The sequence below is a fragment of the Centropristis striata genome, chromosome 24, assembly GCF_030273125.1.
Source record: "Centropristis striata isolate RG_2023a ecotype Rhode Island chromosome 24, C.striata_1.0, whole genome shotgun sequence".
Taxonomy (NCBI): Eukaryota; Metazoa; Chordata; class Actinopteri; order Perciformes; family Serranidae; genus Centropristis; species Centropristis striata.
Window position 1 is genome coordinate 9,667,591 of NC_081540.1, and position 15,310 is coordinate 9,682,900.

Here is a 15,310-nt window from a genome sequence, read left to right on the forward strand (position 1 = left end):
CGCTTGAAGCTAATAAGAAGCTAAATTATTGTAAGACAATAACTGAGGGCTTCCGAGCTTGCATTTCATCACCACCCAATCCTACTGTAACAGGGTATCCGCTTGGTCTTAAAAAGTCTTGAATTTTAGGCCTTATATTGTCTAAAATCCAATAATTTGAATTTAAGGCCTTAAAATGTCTAAAATTCTCTTAAAATTTCATGAAATGTTCTAGATACGATTTTGAAAGGTCTTAAAAATGTGTTAACTTTAATATTATTTAAAACAAATGCAAATATAAACTTCAGTCTCGCTTTTAAATGTTTCGATTTTTAAAGGCGCTATAACATCACAACAAAACGGAACTAAGTACCTTAGCTGCCCAGTCAGAATTTGAGCTGTAAATTCATATACTTGTAATAATAATAATAATGATAATAAGTAATTCCAGGCCTCCGATTTTCCTTCATGTCTTTTGTACTTTTTTGCCAGTATGGATGTGAAATAGGTCTTAAATTATGGTGTTAAAAAGTCTAAATTTGACTTGTTGAAACCTGCAGAGACCCTGTATAATCAAACCAAAACCCTTCTGATATCAAGATCTTATCCCCTTACCAGCAGATCGTGCATTCATACGCGTGTTTATAGAGATTATCTATAAAGAGTTGCTCATATTATCGAGATTCTATCCCTCATTTTTCATCATACTGAATAAAGTCTTTCTCCCACAGTGGACCAGAACGAGGAGACCCTGAAGAGAAGCAGTGTGGAGAAACCCCTGTCGATCATGGACTACTACCAACACGATATGTATTCACATCTGGAGAAAGACAGCAGGAGGATTTCCCAGTACAACTTGTTGCACAAGGAGTCATCCCTGGACGGCAAAGCAGGAGACAGACTCAGTGTAAGTATCAAACAGCTCATTGTTCACGCCTAATTGGTTTCGCTCGTAAAAGATGCTTTACAGGCATGCTGCTCATTCCTATCAAGCATTTTATTGGCCATTAGACCCCCTTATGATATCCAGGAAGCTGCACAGCTAGTAGTATTTAAAGACACTTACAGATGCAACTCAAATTCTTGTTTGCTGTAAATAAGAGGGACATTTTTCTGCAATATATTCAAGTTTTGTTGACTCATATTGATCAGTTTGCCTCAATATTTCACATGAAGCAGATAATGTGATGCACCCTATGTTGATAGTTCTTGAAATAATCAATTTCCTCATTTCACTGAGCCCACCGGAGGAAGTTTAAAAAGATAAAAAGCCAGGCAGCTCCTAGGCGTAGATGTATGCAACTTTATACAGTATAAAAAGAACATGTGAGCTGTTGAGAGAGTCAGAAAAATAGCACCTGGCCTCAATGAAAGTCTCCCCAGCATGCTGGGACACACTGTCACAGGGTTTGCATAATTTTTCTTTCCCCGTGGCAGACGAATAAATTGAATTTTTTTACTCTTCCTGTATGTCACGGAAACGTTTCAGATGGTCAGAGCGAGTCTTTTTGAGTCGCAAAGTCAACTTTACCTTTGAAATGTTTCCCAAGGCGTTCGCCGAACTCAAGGTTTTTCCCTCCGCTACCGTTGGAATTGTTTGCAGATTTTTAATAGAAAAAGGCGCCTAATTGCTTTCGATCGCCTCGCCCTCTTGTGTCAGCGGGTATTTGCCTATTAGTATTTAACGCTGCTGAATGACAAATGAGGATCAGGGACCATGAAATGGCCTGCAGCCTGCATGGCCCCGGCTCTGTGGGACGGCCAAACATTCCTCTCTTACGCTGCTGCTGCTGCTGCTGCCCCAACACCCACCCTGACACAAAAATCCATATTCTGAAAGAAAAGAAATAAAGGATCTGACTCAATACAAGTTCAAAACACAGTTGTGTATGAGAGGGGAGAGAAAAAAATATGAATTTAATCCGTGTTTTTTTTTTATTCTTGACCTTTAATGTCATTCTGAAACTCCACATCAGCATCAGATGTACAGCTGTAACGCATTTATACCCATCAATTAAAATAATTATGCAGAATTTGTAGGTGGAAGGCGAACTTTGCTTGCAGCTTCAGCCCTTATTAGCACTATTATATGTTAAAATGTTGTTTTATAGGAGCGTGGCATGAGCAGTATCTTTCTGAGTCACATTGTGTAAGTGCAGCATTATTTCTCATTATCTGCAAAGTAAGACAAATTTGGCTGGATGTTTGGCAGCAGGGCGGTGTAGCGATTTGAAAGAACAGCAAGTAAACACTGCTAAAGTATCCTTGATTCATGCGACCTCGCTAAGCAAGAAGAGAATTTCAATCAGGGATTAAATTATTGTAAGAGGCAGAGTTTCGGTTTAACAGAGCAAAGTTGAGCCGCGGCACTTGAACTGGAAATGAGACTTGGACGAAAGAGAGATTTCTGATTCTGATCCGAGTCCCGGCGGAGCGGCAGCCAATCGAACAAGACGTTCGATGCAGCGCTGTGCAACCAAGCTGCAAGCACAACTCCATTAGCTGACATGCAAGAGACAACAAACATCCAATGAAGCTCTGTATGTCTCATCCTCAAACCTGCACTTAATTGGACGCGGTGGGCTACATTTCTGCGGTTAGTGCACTCACAGGGATGGAGCCAAAGCTGAGAGGTCAAGAGTTCAACTCCAAAAACAGCTTGGTGTCCAGTCCTGTCAAAACATGAGCCTGAGCAAGATATGTTGGAAAGGAAGGTACATTTACTGTTCTTTTCATTTTTAGGGACTTATACTTGAATGTAGCTTCAGCTTGACCATCTAAAACACTTAATTATTGCTTAAATGTTAACGCAATAGTAAAAAATGTCCATTATTTTACCCGTACATGATATATGACCAAAAATATGTGGACACTCCTTTTTCTCTATGCATCTAAATGCCTATTGTATGATCAGTGTTGGAAGAAGTATTCAGATCCTTTACTGCAGTAAAAGTACTAATACCACACTGTGAAATTACTCCACTACAAGTAAAAGTCCTGCATTCAAAACTTACTGAAGTAAATGTACAAAAGTATCAGCATCAAAATGTACTTAAAGTATCAAAAGTAAAAGTACTTGTTATGCAGAATGAACCCACTCGGATTGTTTTATATATTCAAAATTATTATTAGATTATTATCATTGATGCATTTATGTAAGAAGCGTTGTAATGTGGTCTGGTATGGCTATTTCTGATGGTTTAATATACTGTTTTTGGTTTAATTTTTAAAAGTTTGTAACTCTGTCACTTTAAATGCAGCTAAATGTAGTGGAGTAAAAAGTACAATATTTGCCTCTAAATGTAGTTCAGTAGAAGTATAATGTTACATAAATGGAAATACTCAAGTAAAGTACAAGTATTTCAAAATTGTACTTAAGTACAGTACTTGAGTAAATGTAGTTACATTCCACCACTCAAAATGACCCCTTAACTGGATAGTTGCTCAAGCTTTTTTGTATACTATAAAGAGTGAGGGTATCTTCATTAATCACTATAAAAAAAGTAGAGCCCTTTCTGTCTAAAACTGAACTTTTCCCTCTGGACACCACATTCCGCAATCACACTTCCAATGAATCATGTGTGATGGATAGTTTAATCAAAAAATTAACCTAATCTAAGCTTAAAATGTTAATTTTTTTTAATCAAAATTACTTTTCTCTATGACATTTAAAAATTAAACTGTTGGCACGAACTAGATCTTGTAAAAAAACATTTAATTCTGCACTCAGTGCAGCTCTGAAGCAATAAATGACTCAGTTGAGACACAACAGTCATGAGACAAAAAGTCAGTGAAACTTTGACTGACCTGCAGTTTGATTACACAGAGCTGAGAGGAGAGGACGAGAGGTTGTAAAAATGTAAATAGTTATTATATGATATAGAATATTTTAACCAACCTCCAAAGAAAATTAGTCAACTGAAAGAATTAATACATTGGATTCTCTTAATTGTGTGTTTCCCTCTATATAAAATCTATGTTTTCACAATTAACCATGTTTATTTATTTCATCAGGTTATTTCAATTGGCAGGCTAATTACAAGGAAAAGGCTAACGCTAGTTTAGCAGCAGATATCTGCAATAGGCTAATATCTGAATCATGCGATCATAATGTTGAAATAAATCAAAGCACTTAGTTTTTATCACATATTCCAACACCAATTACAGAAAGAGAACCTTAATAGCGATGTGAGTCAAAATCTGCGTCAACAACAAGCGTGTCAAGACGTGTGCATCATTTTTAAGTGTCCTCCGGAAACACTTCCGTTGTGTTGCGGTATTTGCAGCATGTTTTTTAAATGCTGTGCTTATGTTGTCAAATTGATGATATTTTCTTAATTTTCTAGTGTTTTCTGTATTTGCATGTGTTTTCTTCTACGGCCACCGCAGAATAATCTCGTGTCTGTATTTAAACGGCTGTAAAATCGACTTTAATAAAATTTCAAACTTTCCCATTCCACCATTTTCAAGAAAACAAGACATTGAAGACTTAATATTCTTTCATTTTAAGCCAAAGTTGACATTCATTCTGACAATAACCTCATTACTAAACAGTGAAGCAGCCGTAATGATGGATGAGTGCTGTTGAACTCGTTTACCCTACATTATTCTTTGGAAAAAGACAATCCATCTGCGTGTCATCACCTCCTCACCCTTCTCGCCGCACGTCCGTACCTGCGCGGCCGCTCTCCCTTTGTCCTGGCTCAAGAGCTTTAGACTTGGGGGACGTTGTCATTGGCGGCAGTTTGGGGAAGTTTGGTGGCTGGTAGCCGGCCTGTGTCAGAGCCCGGTGATTTAAGCGCCTTTAATAACCTTTCACAAACACTCAGGAGAGTGATGTAAAGCTCAGCGGCTCCCATCAGAGCCCTCACAGCCCGCGCTGGCCTCCCATTCATCATCCTGACAGCACCTGACAGCCCTGCTAACGGCGGCCCCCGCCCTCTTCTCCTTCTATCCTCTCCTTCCTCCGAGTCTCTCTTTCTCCCGCGTGTCTCTCCTTGTCTCCCTTTCAGCTTCCCCTCTCTCTATTCCTGTCTGACCCGTACAACTCTCTTCGTCTGTTCTTCTCAGTTGACTTCTCCCGCCTTTGTTCTAAACATTTTTTTCTTTAATTCCTTGAATTACCTTCCCGAACTAAGCATTTTTTCATTCCTTCCCTGCTTGCTCACCCTTCCATCCTTTGTCTGCACGAAGGAGAAAAGAAAGTAACATTACAACTTGTGCCGAAGCTCGGTGAAGTTCCAGAGATTCCTGTTTATGTGACCCAGGTCCAGAACCAATGTACAACAAATCAGCATGCACAGCGTCTCCTCGAGCCTGGAACAGCTTGTTACCTTGAGCAATGATTACATGGCGCAGGAACATTTCAGTTGACATGTCATTTGAAATAGGGCCACTGGATAACCAAAACTATATCAGTGTACAACTAAAAATCAACAGCAGAAATATGCGCTTCCCTTGAGTTGCTGTCAGATTGATAGCACCGCTAGAGTCAGACAGAATAGACCCAGGAAAAGAACACGCCGATCAAATCATTCGCACCATGATGGCGGCACATATTCGGAGACAATAACCATCTTTAATTTGTTTTCTCACCATTGTGAAGTAAATTCAGGACATGGACATGATGTTCAGAGTCAGATTGTATAACTTTATGTCAAAATTCTAGCAACAGCAACCAATAGAAGCAAGTTTTCCAATTCTTTTCTCCCAACTTGGTAGGGACCAAACCAAACTTTGTAGCCTCCGGACACAAGACGACTTGTTATCATCACCATGGGGTGTGATTCATTACTATCTTGCGAAATTAACCTATTAAGACCCACCTACCTGTTGGTAGCTTTTGTAGTGAGCAGGTCTACTGAATTCAAGTTTAAACATCCCATTATTGACATGTGATGCAGAACCAATTGCTGATTTGGCCCCTCGTGTTTCCAAGTGGGAAGCTCTCGCTGAGACGTCTGCCTGCAGCCTCGGTTATCTGATCGAGGCGATCGAATCATTCGAAGGCGGCACATATTTGGAGACAATCACCATCGTTAATTTGTTTTTTTCACCATTGTAAAGTGAATTCAACATGGACATGATGTTCAGGGTCAGATTGTATAACTTTATGTCAACATTCTAGCAGCAGCAACCAGCAGAAACAAGTTTTTTCAATTCTTATACTTGAATACTTGGTTGGGACTAAACCAAACTTTGTCGCCTCCAGACACAAGACAACTTGCTATCATCACCATGGGGTGTGATTCATTGCTATCTTGCAAAATAACCTCTTAAAACCCATCTACATGTTAGGGGTTAAGGTGAAACAAATAAATAATCAGAAACTAGAAGATGTACCGTTTCAAATTAAGCCACATCTTGGTCTTCAATCAGGTTTTTACCAATTTGTCAGAACCAAATAAATAAGGCCATAACAGAAGAACTGTAAGGTATGCATGAGGCTTCATTTAAAAGGTTACATCTTCTAGATCTTGGAAATATATATGTTCATTAATCAGTGAGACTGATATCGATTAGATAAATATGTTGTGCATATTTAACCTCATGCATCGTTTGCTGTTAAACCCTGTGAATGTTAAGGCAGGCAATCTGAATCCAGAAAAAATATAATGTGAAGACTGCACACTGGTAATTTATTGGATTATGTAAAAACCACCAACAGCCTTTGCCTTCATCAAGATGTTATCTATGCTGTGAAGACAGCACAGATAAAGGTCCACCCACATGCTCTAATTACCTTAGTCAGGACACCTGTGTGCAGTGGTTGTCCAATTAGTTTCCCCCGACACATCAACTACATGTCCACATCAAACCAGAACAATGCAGTTCAAGATAAATTTGTAAGCAAATCATGAGAAATATATATATATATATATATATATATATATATATATATTAAAAAACTTCCAGATATATCATGAAAAACAGCCAAATAAAGATATCAAAACCTTTATTATAGGATGAACACTGACATTTATTTCACTTTCTCCGACAACTCTGTTTTTTGTCTATATGTGACTGTTTTTCATGATATATTTTGACTTTTTTAAATATATTATAGCATTTTAACACAATATTTATCTTGACACTTCTGTGTGTTGGTTTGATGTTGGCATGTAGTCAACTTGAAACTCTGCTGGAGTACACTGATTAGACTGGAATGTGTCATCTGCCTCCTGATTGGATAACACAGGTGTCTTTACTTACGTGATTAGACCGTGTGTGAACATTTGTCTGTGCTGTCAGACACCCTGGAGCAACAACATGGTGGTGATTTTTACACGAGACAATAAATTACAATCTTAACTGCAACACAGTTTTCTTCACATTTTATATTTTTTACTTTTATAAACAAATGACCTGCACCTAACCTTACCATAACCCTTTGGGGTGTGCATTATTTATTTATCTTGACCAGTGGTGGAAAGTACATTTACTCAAGTACTGTAGTTAAAAACTATTTTTGTGTACCTGTACTTTACTTGAGTATTTCTATTTTATGTAACTTTATACTTCTAGTTACTTCTATACTTCTAGTTACTTTTTGGCTCAAGATTTAGCATGAAAATGATATGAAATGATCAATTTAAAGTGATTAGACATTTGTTTTTAATTGATACCTCAGTAACAACAGTATATTAAATAGTTAAAATGAGCCCTGTCTTTACAAAATTAAAACACTGCTTACATAAATGCATCAATACAAATAATGCAATAATATGCTGTATTTAGATTTCATTTATTTATTTGGAATATATAAAACAGTGAGTGTGTCTTTTCTGCATAAGGAGGACTTTTACTTTTGATACTTTAAGTACATTTTGATGGTGGTTTTACTTTTTTACTTTTGTACTTTTACTTCAGTAAGTTTTGAATGCAGGACTTTTACTTGTCATGGAGTCATTTCACAGTGTGGTATTAGTACTTTTACTAAAGTAAGAGATCTGAACACTTTTTCCACCACTGATCTTGATGCAATTTAAATCCAGCGAAGGTAATGGCGGACTCCGCCACTTCTAATAAAAACTACACGGTTGCCCAGAAAGGTGGACGAATTTTGTTTTCAGACACAATCCTCTGTTAATTGTGGTTTCATTTTCATTGTGATATGTTTTGAAGAGATTGATTAATAAAGTTTTGAGAAGATATACACTTCATCCGTCAAGAATAAATCACATTGTCACAGTCAATTCATGGAAAGAGTTAAAAAATATTTAACTTTATGAGCAACCGTGTAAAAAAAATAAAGAATTACTGAATGTAAAAACAATAAATGGCAGACCAGATCTAGTATCAAATAGATTTTGATCTAATTTAAGATCTTAACGATTGTAACTTTCAACAAGATCCACATTCGACCGTCTGAACGAGTGAAAAACATCGAGGAAAAGAGAGAAAAATACATAGCACCAGGGGAAAAGCAGAAAATATATCTTGCTGAAGTCACAATAAAAGACCCTTTCAATAAGCTTTTGTAGCGAGCAGGTCTGCTGAATTCGAGTTTAGACATCCCATTACTGACATGTGATGCAGAACCAATTGCTGATTTGGCCCCTCGTGTTTTCAAGTGGGAAGCTCTCGCTGAGACGTCTGCCTGCAGCCTCGGTTATGTGTGCAGCCATCATTTTGGCTGAACCCGCAGGTGGTACAGAGACCTGCACCGGGAAGGTTCGATCCGCTGGTAATTGTGTTCCTCCAAAATCCAATCTAATCAGCGATAAGACAGCCATTCCCTCTCTTTCTTCTTGTTTCCGACCAAAACGAGATATAGAAGGGAGGTTAGATGAAAGAGTCAGGACCTTAAGACTCTTCTTCACTGTCACGCTGCTCTGCTAATCACTGATTCACATCACGTCATGCTCTCTTGTGCTTCCAGAGGCAATATAACGACACGTTTCATGGTTGACAATGTGACATAAAAATAGTGATGTTCCGAACAGCAGTGTGTGGGTGTTGAAGTCAAATACAGCAAGTCTAATCTGCATTAAACACCTGTGCTTAATTTAGACTCGCCCTCCACACCTGCAAAAACCTACTCAACATTTTATATCCTGTCACCTTTGGGCACATTTTCCTTTAACTTTTTCTTTTGATTCTGTCTTTTTTACAAATTCATTACGACCGTGCCGGCTCAGAAAGGTCACATCAGCGCAGATCAGTGGTGGGATTTTAGGGTGGATTATGCATCAAAATAAGATGATTTTTTAGCAGCTAGTTTTTGAGTTCAGCCTCTGAAATTTTGGGAAGAACATAAATAATCCACACAAACATTTAACTTTTTTATAAACGTACATACATCACTTCTCATTATCATAGTAAAAAACTAACTTTTCCTCTGACAGAAGCCTCATAAACCAGACTTCTATGCACTTATTAGACATTTTGAGAAATGTGACACAATTTTCTCCCCCTTGCTTTTATTGTACAGTGCCAATAGCTCTCATACTTGGCCCTCTGGGCTCCGAGTCCAGCTGGTTTCATTCCAGCTTCCCACTTATAGAATAGTTTACACCTGAGCTGGCAGGTGAATGCAATTAACTAGCTGGTAGGAGAGGAAACCAACAAGGCTCCAGGCCCATGAGGAACATGACTGAGAACAACAATCTGTATTGTTTTTTACTCTCTCCACCTACACATGCAGCTGAATGCAAAAACTTCCTGCTGCCTTTGTAGAAGTTGTCAGAAAGCATTATGGAAAATGCAGGAGGGCAGCAGCTTGGGGAATAGTATATCACAGCACAATTTCTGGAACACCAGACTGAGAGCATCTAAGAGTGGATTTTTTTTTTTATTTTATCTTATAAATTGTAATTGGAAGGTGGCTGCAGCTTATCTATGATGCACACTTACAGTCAGGAAGACACCAAGGCATTATTTCATATAGTTTAGACTGTAATTATTTGGAAATATTTGGAATTTCTCCCAGTCACAATAAAGCACTGCATAGGCGCCAACAAGCGATTGCTGGCAGTTAGAGTGACAATTAGAGATGGAAGAGAAAAGTAATGTCCAGCTATTAAGTTCTAATCTTGCCAAAACAGACTGTAACTGTCGTAGATAAAGACATAAAGATCATTTCTTCAAATTAAAGTACAAAGCTCGAATAAAACCTGGAACTCGTTCTTCCGATTGCTACAGAGACAATGTGTTGTATTTTATTGCTCAGAGCATGTTAATAGCTGATTGCTGGCTGTTAGAGTGACAATTAGAGATTGAAGACAAAAATAATGTCAAGCTATTAATTTTTAATCTTGCCAAAACAGACTGTAACTGTCGTAGATAAAGACACGAAGATCATTTCTTCAAATTAAAGTACAAAGCTAGAATGAAACCTGGAACTCGTTCTTCCGATTCTTCTATTTTATTGCTCAGAGCATATTAATAGCTGTTTTCTTTTTTTGTGACAAACCTTTTATAGATTCTGGAGTTTTGCTTCCCTTCATACTGAAATAAATCAACTAAAATATTATGTCAAGATTGTTTAACACATCATCCATGTAAATGAATATGATTGATGTTTCCAGTATTTGCTTGACAACGAAAAGCCATGAAATATGAAAAAAAAAAAAATCTGCAGGCTTTCCGAGCTGTTGTTCTGATGCTAGTAGGGCATTTACAGGCATTTTCACAGTATGGAACTACAAAAACTACTACTAAAAACACTACCACACAAATGCCCTATCTCACAATGTTAACGAAAGTAAAAAAACATGTCCTATATCTGACCAAGGATTACAATGCGCTCCAAAATGTAATGGGTTCGTCATTGGCCCATCATACACCCCTCCACTAAGTTTGATGAAAATCAGGCTGGTAGTTTTTCAGTAATACTGCTGACAAAGAGACAAACAAACACAATTGTGCGGTTCTCGAAGTAAGATAGTATGCAGATGATAGATTATTGTACCTTTGTTTGAAGGTTTACAACCAGCCACCGTCAACCCAACATCTGGCAACCGTCGATATTTGTGCAAGTGTGGGATAAATGAGAACCTTTTTCTAAATGTTGCATTTGTTCTTCGGTCTTCTGGAACACTAAGTAATGACTCTGGTGACTTACAAAACTTGAACTTGATCAAAGACTGCCTGCAGGGTTCCTTTCCCGTCACGCAGGTGTTTTTACTTTAACAGCACTCTATACATTATCACTGATGCATCTTGTGTGGAGCAGTTCTAGGTTCAGGTCTTATGGGGGATACACCTCGCAGCAAAATTCTAAATGGTCCAGGTTTGGAGCATCCCTAGACGTTCCCTGGACCCTCCAGCTATCCCCCTGTGTACTTACCCCTGCAAAAATACCTATGATAACTGCTCTCCCAGGCAGGAAAATGCAGCTACCCGGAGAATTTTGTTTACAGCCTCTGAGGAGGGATTCTGATGCTGATTGCTCCAGTAACTAGCTCCCTAAAGTGCCTTTTGAGACCTACAGTAGAGATCATGTAGAATTGTAGAATGTAGAATTGTAGAATGTAGAATTCTCAAACGGTCGGTGCATCACGACTGATTATTTTTAGCTTTTTGTGTTGTTTTGTTTTCCCTCTGTTGTAGGTCATTATCAATGATGCTGCTGCAGAGTCATGTGACAGACAATGTAAGCATAAAGTACAAAAGAAGCACATGGTTGCACTTTTGTTGTTGAGTCTAATCGCTGCTGAGTTGCCTAAAGGCGAGTACCCTTGAAAGGCCAACAAGACACGATCCGGTCTGCTGATAAGACCTGCAATAACAACATTCTTCACTTCTTAACTGTCACGACTCTGAGCACATGTAGTCACCCTAATCATTAGAGCGTTCAGGATGAAACGGAGCCCTGCTAATTGAAGCATTGTTAACAGATATCGTCTTTACACGCAACAATTCCCCTGAGCAACATATTCCGGGCTATGCTAATCTGAAAAGCAGACTGACACAGGCTGTATAAAAGAAATAATCCATCATACAACGCAGTTAATATAACAGGGAGAGTGGGTGAGCCCAGATGCCCAGAGATGCACACTTGCCAACACCCAAGACATACATTTGGTCCTCGAGCGTGATAAAAATCTCAATATAGATCACTGTCATGCTCTCAAGCGGCGTCGGCCTTATTGCTTTGCAGTACGAGATGAGTTACATGGTGCAATGTGTATCTGTCACAGCAACAGTGTGTTACACAGGCATGGGGATTATTTACAGAGTAGCATACATTTAGAAATTCAGGATGCAGCAAATTCTTTACCATAAATTAACATATTTTGTGCTCTCTATTGATCCGTGTTGCTTTTTTGTCTCTGCAGATGGAGATTCCCATGGAGAAGACGGCCGTCGGGGCCCCGCCAGGCTCTCTCGACTTCTCCTTAGAGTCCCTGAACCAGCTGAATCACAGCAGCTCCAGCAGCGGCAGCCTGTACCCGGACACGAGCTTGGGCAGCCGCAGAGGCGACTGCCACGCGGACGCAGGGAAGAGCGGGGAGGACTGCTGCAAGGCTGACGAGCCTTCCTCCTCCAGCTTCTCCAGCAAGCCCGGGGCGGATCCCGTGGGCTCCCTCAGCGACTCGCTGTACGACAGCTTCTCCTCCTGCACCAGTCAGGGCTCCAACGAAGTGTAGGGGCTGCGAGAAAGAAGGCAGGGCTGTAGCGTCCAGGTTTTCAGACTCTCGGACAAGTTCTCGGCCACTTTTTCTTATCAAATTCTCTTATTCTGGGGGGATTTTCAGGTATATCCATTGGACTTTAAAATCCCCTATAAGCATTTGCTACTTAAATACTTCAACAGGCCTGTTCTGGATCTGGACTACAGCCCTGCCACAACACATAAAACACAACACGAAGCACTTAACGGAGCAGGAGACAAGGATTTTTTCAACCTCAACCCAAACACCAAACCAGGACTTTTAATAGTTTGACTCTGGGTGTGGTGAACTGGACAGCAATACACAAAGTTGTCTCATTGCAATTTTTCCTCCCCCATGCTGGGGATCTTCTTATCATTGCACTGTAACAAATACTGTACAAAGTTTGTAAGGAGTGTAAAGTGAATGATCATTCAAGCAGAGATAAGCCGGGCATCTCCTGGGGGCGTACAGTCGCAACAAAATTGTTGCTTTGATTGCATTCCTGTTTGCTAGGAAATTAGATTCAAACCTAAGGTGTCATTTTATGTTCTGCTGCTATGTACGCTGCCCTCTGAAGTTGCCCAAATATGTTGAATCATATTAATACCTGGTTCATCTTTGTCTATCTTTGAAGCAATATTGGTAACACTTTCTATGACGCCCATGTTTATAATGCATTATAAACATACTTATATTGCGTTATAATCATACAGCACTGTGTGATTATAGTCACAAGCACTCATGAAGAGCAATAATGCTTTATAACAATAATCATAAGCATTTTATAATGCCTTATAAGGTTGAGTATCACAGTTCTTCAAAAATGCTGTAATTCTAATACATATAATAGTTATATGATGCATTATAATCACTGTAAAAATGCATTATAATGTGATAATATTGGCATAAGCATGACACATAGAGCCTTTTATAATGACTTACTATGTCAAGTATCAAAATGCAAACATTTTTGCATAGTGTATTGCTATGCTCATAGATTTAATACATTATATTCTTAGAACAATGCATTATAATGCATCATGACATTGGTTATAATGTATTATAAAAGTAAATATAATGTATTGCAACTATGAGGATTATAAAATGATTCATAATGTGTTACTGACTCTTGTTATAAAGCAGTTAGAATTATTATATGTGCTTATAGCTTTAATTTGACAGTGCTGTAAGCCGCATTATAACTACGTTTTTAATGCATTATAGACTTTGGCGTAGTAGAAAGTGTCTTTTTGTTTAATTTCTGTTCAATTTAAATCATTTTAAGGGTAAAGCCTGTTGCCAATCTCGTCTTTGTGTGTTATATTGAGCAGCTATGCAGCTGATAACAGAAAAAAAAAGCAGAAAATTGTGCAAAAATGTTCTTCAAATGACATGAAAATGATCGCAATACTGCTTAAAATACTCTTTTTTTAGCATCTTCTGTTTCCACATTATACATGAACTAACGAGATAATTTTCAGTGTCTGACTGGTACACGGGGTCAGCAAACGACCAGCTTTTTGGCTCGAATGCACCCAGTGTCATTGTTGGTAGCTCAGGGAACATACTGGACTAATGTAGATTGTAGGAATTAAACTGCAGCCATCAGGAAAATGTCATAAACACAAAAAACACTCTTCTGCTTTTTGAGTTCCTCATGCAAAACTCCAGCATCCAAACAGCCTAGTTTATGTCTCATGTAGCGTAGCATACCTGAACTCTCCAAACCTCAGTTTTCCTTTCATAGGTGTATATTATGTTGTATATAAAAAATGCTATAAGTTAATATCAGAATGGGCATTGCTGATTGATATATGCAAAAAAAACAAAAAAAAAAGATGTAAATTGTTGCCAATCATTCAACCAAGGTTTTAAGTCTACTGTTTGAAAATGGCATGTATCTTTTTTTCTTATGGAATTCTTTAGGGGTTCTTGTTTAAAGGCGAAATCTTTATTTTGATCGATAAGAGCTAATACTAAAATATTTTATCACTTTATTTTAAAGACATATTTGAACTTTTAGGTGAAGTTATGCCAAATTTCTATCTGGAATTTGACCAGCTGGTGCTAATCAACAGAGCCGACTGTGTGTTTCAATTTTTCTATGAAACTGTTAATATTGTATGAAGAGAGTCTGAACAGGACTTGTGTATTTTTCTAGATGTCCAGTATTTATACCCACATTTTGTACTGTCAGACTGTAGTGTGATTGTCATGCTTCACCTCTCTCCTTAAATGTTCCTTTGTAAAGAGAAATGGTTACCAGCAGTGTTACTTTGGTAATTATTATTAATGTTATTGTTATTATTATTATTACTGTGTGCAATTTTGTCTGTTACACCAGACTTTAATGCTATATTTTATGTAACTATTTCCTAAATAAATATGAGAAACTATTTCCTATTTCAAATTGAAGCTGTGAGTGTGTGTAATTTTATTTGCTTGATTCATTCATTCTTTCACTGTGGAAATAAAGGTTTAGAGGGAACCAGAAATCTTTCACCCCGAGGGCATTGCGTGTAATCACCGCCTCCTACTCACAATCTGTCAGCAGGAGTTGGAGCTCAGAGCCGGCGACAGTTTGCTCCAAGTCTGCGCTCCACTCCGTGCAGAGGGATTTATAACCATTAGTCCCTTGATGGGTAATTATATGCATATAAATAAACGCAATTACTTTACGCACGCTCAGGTGATTTCTCTTTCTGTCTGCCTCTTTATACAGTAATAGTGTT

The 15,310-nt window shown here is 38.4% G+C and overlaps 1 protein-coding gene across 1 annotated transcript in view; it reads left to right on the plus strand.

Annotated features, from left to right (window-relative positions):
- Positions 1-14,993, plus strand: part of LOC131962809 (nck-associated protein 5-like) — a 142,762-nt gene extending 127,769 nt beyond the window's left edge. Inside the window, exons 18-19 of the mRNA XM_059327891.1 lie at positions 711-886; positions 12,261-14,993. Of these exons, the coding sequence (XP_059183874.1) occupies positions 711-886; positions 12,261-12,572 (488 nt within the window). The 3' untranslated portion in view covers positions 12,573-14,993. The remainder of the gene's footprint in view (positions 1-710; positions 887-12,260) is intronic.
- The last annotated feature ends 317 nt before the right edge of the window (positions 14,994-15,310 follow it).